Source organism: Mauremys mutica, chromosome 1 (genome assembly GCF_020497125.1).
Source record: "Mauremys mutica isolate MM-2020 ecotype Southern chromosome 1, ASM2049712v1, whole genome shotgun sequence".
Lineage (NCBI taxonomy): Eukaryota > Metazoa > Chordata > Testudines > Geoemydidae > Mauremys > Mauremys mutica.
This window is the reverse complement of record NC_059072.1, coordinates 54,193,217-54,200,320: the sequence shown is the minus strand read 5'-3', so window position 1 is coordinate 54,200,320 and position 7,104 is coordinate 54,193,217. Positions and strand designations below refer to the sequence as shown.

The window sequence follows — 7,104 nt, the reverse complement described above, 5'->3', positions numbered from 1 at the left end:
TGAGGCAGGTAGAGGAGAGAGAGAGAGCCAATCTTCATTTTCACAGCTATGACATCAGCAGTGACCTGGACCAGTGACCAGTGTGAGAGGCTATGCCAGTCTTCATGCTTCTATACCTTAATCCTGGCTTCTGTGACACAGATACCATGAATAGACAGGACAAATTCTAAGGCAGATGAAGTGTGATGGGCTGGTGAGACAAAGCATTGACCTATATTAATGTACTAACAAGTGCAAGCCTGAATCCTAGGGTTGCCAAAAGCTTATCTGCGTCACTTTTATTTTTGCATGTTCAGCCTGGAGCAATTTATCACCCACTTGTATCCATGTTTTGAGTTTAGGGCCTTCAAGTGAACCACAAAATATGAGCTAATTGGCCACAGGCAAAAGCCCAGAACTTAGCACCATTTTTGTCTGTACAAACTTACAGTTGCTAGCTATCACACATACACACAGTAACCCATGAACATACAGTACCTACAAAATAATGAGCGGGCATTAGCTGATAGGACTAGAACCATGTGTCACAGACCTCGTTGGCTACACACCCAATCTCCGTGAGGGGACCCACCTCACTGGTCCTCATGTGCTTTAGGCCCCCAGAGCTTGAACCAAGTCTAGGTCCATGGTTTGGGATCCCTAGGCACACTCTTGTGGTGCAGACACTCTCATTAGCACCCTCCCCTGAGAGCTGAGACCTCACAGTCCAACGACTCAAAACCTGTCACCAATGCTGACCCCTCAGTCTTCCCTGTAGCTTAAACACACCCTCTCCTGGAACGTCAACTGTGTGAGTGTCCTGGGTCCACAGGTTAACTCTTCCAGGGGATATGATAGGTGTAGACCAGAGGTGGGCAAACTATGGCCCACGGGACCATCTTGCCCGGCTCTTGAGCTCCCAGCCAGAGAGGCTAGCCCCCGGCCCCTCCCCTGCTGCCACACCACCCCTGCAACCTCAGCTCGCCTTGCCGCCAGCACTCTGGGCAGCAGGGCTGCAAGCTCCTGCCAGACAGCATGGCTGCGAGAGCCACTGGCCTGCCCCGCTGCTTTAGACTGCGTGGCGGGCTCTGGCCGGGCGGCACGGCTGCCAGTCTTGGTGCTCTGAGTGTCATGGCAAGGGGCGGGGAGCAGGGGGTAAGGGGCAGAGGATGGGGTGGAGGTTCTGGGGTGGTGGTGGTCAGGGGATGGGGAACATCTGGGGTTGGATAGGCGTGGGAGTCCTGGGGGGCCTGTCAGGGGGTGGGGGTGTGGATAGGGGTCGGGGCAGTCAGGGGACAAGGAGCAGGGGGGGTTGGATGGGGGTGGGGTTGGAGGGGCGGTTAGGGGTGAGAGGGTCCCGGGAGGGGGTGGTCAGGGGACAAGGAGCAGGGGAAGTTGGATGGGTCGGAGTTTCTGAGGGGGGCAGTTAGGGGGCGGGAAGTGGGAGGGGGCGGATGGGGGCTGGGGCCAGGCTGTTTGGGGAGGCACAGCCTTCCCTCCCTGGCCCTCCATACAGTTTTGGAACCCCAATGTGGCCCTCAGGCCAAAAAGTTTGCCCATCCCTGCTGTAGACAGACTTTCCATAGGATTCTAAAAACATTGCTCTTTACTTAATCACACAAGAAAATACACAGACATATACAAAAATAATAAACTCTACATGTGTTTCCCCGTGTCAGTTTTCTCACTGCTCCTGGGCATTCTTTGGGCTGGGGTCCTCTGTAGCCATCCAGTGTTCTTCTTTTGGCATGGCTTGTCATCTCAATTATGGAACCTCTCTTTCTCCCTCAGCTTGCTTTCTCTGACCTTAGTTGGTCCTGCAGCTAAACTGAGCCTCCACTGCTATGAAAGACTGCCAGTATTTTCCCCTCTCTCCTGCCCAAAGCTTCCTGTGCAGCCGTGTGAGTCCCCGTTGTCCTACTGCTAGTGAGTTTTCTACTCTCTGAACCTCAGCACCATCCAGACAAGATGAAGAAAGTTGTTTCCCTTAGCTCCTGCCAAACCCCTTAGCATATCTCTTGACCAGTCAAAGTGACAGTCATTAAGGTTAACTCCTCTCCATTGCATCTAGTCTGGGAGAGACATGCTTACAGCCTTGTCAGCAATGGTGAATAGACACAGAGGCATTCTGTGATACAGCAGTTTTCAAAAGAACAACTTCACAATATCAACCAGAATTCATAAATTGCACAGACAGATTCCCCAAGTCTTCACACCATGTCACCAGCTTACCAAGAAAAATGCTCTGCCATTTATCTGTTGGAACAGCTCTCATTCGCACAAGGAAATTTGACCCAGTGGTTCTCGGATTGGTCTGCAGACCACTAGTGGTTTGTGAAGTACTTCCAAGTGCTCCATGTCAGTTTTAGAAACAGTGACATTCCTGCTGTTGGTAGGTAACTCAGTCAAGGACTCTTTTGGGTTTGCTAGAGGTGGTTTTTGTTTGTTTGTTTGTTTGTTGATCTAAGCACCCTGTGGATCCTACACAAGGTGCAGTTCACAATGGTCATAATTGCTATTTGAGAAATAAAGCAAGGTGTTCCTGTAATTGATCATCATGGCAAGAACAAGAGCCAAGTTAGAAAAAAGACTGCTAGTGTTATTGTCTATAGAGTACCAATCCTAAAAAAGACTATGGGCAACCTGACAGTTTTATTCTTTTTAAATTTCTCTTTCTCTCTGAGACACAAACATGCAATTCTGTACTTAATAATTTTAATAGGCACCACCCCACGAAGAAATCTATACCCAAGATATAGACAAACGCTAGTCACTGTTTTGCTGAAGTAAAATTTACATTAAGTTGAGTGTCCAATCCTGCACTCCTTGTGAAACCAACACTCTCACTGATTTCAATCTAAGTTTTGGTTGCACAAGATTGAAGCTCAGTGTTTGATTTGTATATAATTTTTGTGTTCATGTACACAGTTAAATGAACAATAGAACATTTTTGATCAAAACTTACACTTGGATGAGTATGTGTGCCTCCTATTGATTTCAAGGCATGAAGCAGTGGGAGAGGCACAGGAACGGCGGCTCTTACAGATGTGCCTGGGAGAGGTTCTGAGGGTGTGAGAGTCACAGGGAAGGGCGCGGGAGGCAAACCGAGCCCCGCCTCATTTCTGTTTCTGCTCCACTTGCTGTAGGCGCCTTGTGAGGTCATCAATCCGAACGTTCTTCAGGTGGAGCAGGTGTTCCAGCCGCCGCACCTTCATCTGCAGGATCTGGACTGTCTCTTGACAAGCCAGCAGAGCCTGCTCCCTCTCCGCTAACTGAATGCGAAAGCTGGCGTCTCCCGGTAGTGCCTGGGCATAGCCTTGCTGGCCCTTGTTCATCCTTTCCGCTCGTGGGGACTGCTGCACGTAGAGCCCTGCGGCATTGGTCTTTGGCTTCGACGAATAGCCTGTTTCCATATGGCCGTTCTCATGGAGTGCATAGCGTGTGCCCAGCTCCTGATATGTGCCAGATGCCACCTTGCTCTGCTTCTGCTTCTCCTCGATTTTCTGCCGCAGTGGGAGCAGCATCAGCTCCACCACACCGGGAGTGCACTGTACGATCTTCCGGATCATGTCTTCCGGGATGGAGAAATTCAGCTTGTTCAGCACCTTCCTGTTGAGATGGCCCCAGTTGGAGAGTTTCTGTTGCGTTGAATTAGCTGGGACATAATTGTGCATTTCCACCATTTTGGGAAAGTAAAATTTCACCACTTCTGCTGCTAGAACTGTAGTAACACCCGTGCAGCCCCTCTCTTTAGGTATTGTGGGAAGCTGGCATACATTGACACTGCTGTCCCTTATATCAAGGATTTGGCCAGATGGCTCCAGGATTGGGGGGCAGAGAGGAGACTTAAATCCACCTTTGCAAATAATCCTGAGTTGTGCTGTGCGCAGCTGCTATTAAGGGCAGAATTCTGTCTTCTTTTTTTTTAACCTCCATGGCTTTTATATTAGATTTTTTCTAACTCTCACTATGTTTCTATTGCACTAATGAAAAAATATATGGTAGCCCATTGTTGTAAACCAAAGTTTGTATACTTCTGTTCAAAGGTAGAGAGATCATATCCTGTTTTACTCTCCCAACATCAAATGAATTACTACATTTTCGACACTTAGGCTCATATTGTCTCCTCGGCTTCCATGAGCCTGGGGCACAGAGGGCCAGATCCTCAACATGTGTATATCACCATTTCTGCCAATATTCCACTGAAATTCAGGGTTCTTCTTCTTCCTTCAATATCCACTTAGAGCCACTTTTTGGCTTCTCCCTTCTTCTGCTGCCTTCTTCTCCAACAGGCCCTCCTGACATCCATCTAGTCCAGCTTCCTTTCTCTTATTTATCTCCTGTTGCAGCCCAGCAACTCCACAGCAGTCTGGGCCTTGTTCATTCTGGACACTTGGGCGAGGCAGATTAATCTGTCAAGTTTCTTTTGGACCTTCTCCCCTTTTGCTTTCTCTGTATACTCTCACACATTAAAATTCCTGGCCCACTACTCTGAGGTTTCAGCACTTCTACTAAAACAGGCAGTTCTCAGATCCCTTAAAGGGAATAGATTTTATTGCCACACTGTATTGGTGTGTAAACTCATAGGTGGATTCCATCAGTTATGAACCATTGGCTATTTAGTTGCTATCTCTGGAAGGGCAAATATCAGATGGAAACTCTCATCCCCTCAGGTCTATCCTATATGGTTTCTCCCAGGGTGATTTTATTTTTTCAGTTGACTTCAGGATGCTACTTGTACGCCCTAAGTCACCACTGTCATCAGTTATTCCTTTGCCATGCCCTTTCAGTTAATTCGTCTCTCCTTTGGACTCTTCCATCTCTGGAGTCTTTACAAAGATGACAGTGGTCCTGGTAGCCAAATATTTTTGAGAGAGATCCTGTTCAGACCTTCTGTCCTACTCCAATCTCCAAAGGAAACCTATAGCTCTCTCAGCTCCTTTAGCTTTCTTTCTCCTGATGGTTCCAGTGTTTCCAGGTTTCAGCAAATCTCTCTTTTCTTTCATGACCAAAGATGTCAGTCTTTCAGACTGGGTTCCTCATATAGGCTCCGGTCAAACAGAGTCTGAATATCAAACTTCTAGACCACTAGGCTACCTCCTTAGTCCTCAAAACCTGGAAACCCTTCATTCTTCACAGATATAACTTGTTTCAATGCAAGAAAAGAACTGCTGCTACCTACAGGAATAGATGCAGAAAACCAAGAGCAAAATACTCCTGGTGGAGGACCTTGGGCTGGGATTTTGGGCAGTGTTTTAATTTTTTTCTGTGGAAGATGTCTATTTCCAGAGCAAGAGCAATATTATCAGAGACTGGCTCAGCTGTAGTTAGCTCACTTCTAGATAATGGAGTTTCAGTCCCAGAATTTTTCACAGATCAGGTGCAGAATGGGGACAACAGCAGTACACTGGCTAAACTTCCCTGATTCTACTCCCAGATGGTCAAGCCGGAAGCCCTAAGCACACATATGCTTGTGTATCATTGGGAGTCAGCAGCTGGGATATTCCTTCCACCTCTTAGTATATATCCAAAATACAAAAGACCACCTTTTATTGGAAGGCACAGTTCTCTTCTCTCACTCTGAAGACCTCAGTTGAGAGACAATAGTTGAGTGAAACTAGTTCTTAGAAAAGAGATTGTCCCATGAGATCATGGAGTTCCTGATGAGCAGAAGGTAGCCATCTATTGACAAGTCTTTCTCTTGTATTTGGAAGGTGTTTTTCAAATAAAGCATGTAGAGAAATACAAACCCTGTTCCTTGTAAAATGGCCTCAACTTTATCCTTCTGAAGTTTCACAGAAGGCAAAGACAGACTTTATGCTTGGGCACTGTCAGCTATCAGAGGACCCTTTGCAGGTAGAAACACTTAAAGACTCCCTCAACTTTTTCTACTGCAAAGATCTGTTTACAGACAAGTAGTCCATCCTTGGGAATTATCTTTAGTACTGTATGTCCTCGTGTGACATCTCTTCTTTCTCCAGGGAAATGCTCCTACACGTCATCATCTTAGCTGTAATGACCTTTGCTAGACAGCAGGGGGAACTGAGCTTTCTCTTCATTGCCAAATCTCTAAGCTTTTTTCCAGATAAGGCAGCATTCCATTTATTCCTAAAATTAATATCAAAGGCAAACTCTGGATTTTGTGACAAGGAACCCATTGTTACTCTTCCTCCTGCGTCACGAGACAGAAGACTCTATTCTTTACACATTAAGCATGTTCTGATGTCCTGTTTATTATGTTTAAATGGGTTTGAGTAGGTTAACAATCATGGTAGATCATATCTAGAGCTTGTCAAAAGCCCATTGGTATATATTCACCACCTGGGCAGCATAGCTAAGGCTTCCATTTCATTGATATAAAAGGCAGCTGGCAACATGTTCATCCCCACACAGATTCATAAAGTATTACCATTCGAGTGCAAAGTCCTACGAGCAGCACACTTAGGTAAAAAGAACAGGAGTACTTGTGGCACCTTAGAGATGCTCAAATAAATGTGTTAGTCTCTAAGGTGCCACGAGTATTCCTGTTCTTTTTGCGGATACAGACTAACATGGCTGCTACTCTGACACTTAGGTAAGTCTCTCCCTCCTTCAATACTGTTCACTGCATCTGCCATTTACCTGAAATGTTCTTTCCTAGGACAGAAGAAGAGAGAGATATATGCAAATAGGGAAATTTACTCACCAGAAATTCTTGAAATCTCCTCTTCTTCTAACCTGCATCATAATCTACTCCCCTCTCTGGGGCAATATGCTTTCATCTCTTTTACTATAGTCCAGGATGTCTCGTAGTGCTTTCTTTCTTTAGCTCTGGAATTTGCTGTTTGGAAAGACTGAGGCAGGCCAGATGCTTATATAGAAAGTTTGGTTGATAGATCTTTTGTCACTTTTCCTCTGGTACGTGGAGCCAAAAAAAGAATCTGTCCTGAATATTTCTTCCTTGGATGGGCAGCAGGAGAGAAGACTACAACAAAAGGAATTACTTGGGGTAATTTTCCCTAATTATCTCCCTAATTACCACCATTTCAATAAAAACACAGCCAAAAGAAAAGGTAAAATACTAAAACTTTATGTTTGAACACTAATTTCTGCAAGCGTCCAAATAAAACAAAATCATAAAAAGAG

General features: G+C 45.9%; 1 protein-coding gene across 1 annotated transcript; it reads right to left on the bottom strand.

Annotated features, from left to right (window-relative positions):
• Positions 1 to 2,997: 2,997 nt before the first annotated feature.
• Positions 2,998 to 6,705, bottom strand: LOC123360055 (sperm flagellar protein 1-like). Its single transcript, XM_045001174.1, has 3 exons — positions 6,697 to 6,705; positions 6,601 to 6,615; positions 2,998 to 3,872 (listed from the first exon to the last, which is right to left on the bottom strand). Exons 1-3 carry the CDS (start codon positions 6,703 to 6,705, stop codon positions 3,096 to 3,098), a joined length of 801 nt encoding a protein of 266 aa, XP_044857109.1. The 3' UTR covers positions 2,998 to 3,095.
• Between the last annotated feature and the right edge of the window lie 399 nt (positions 6,706 to 7,104).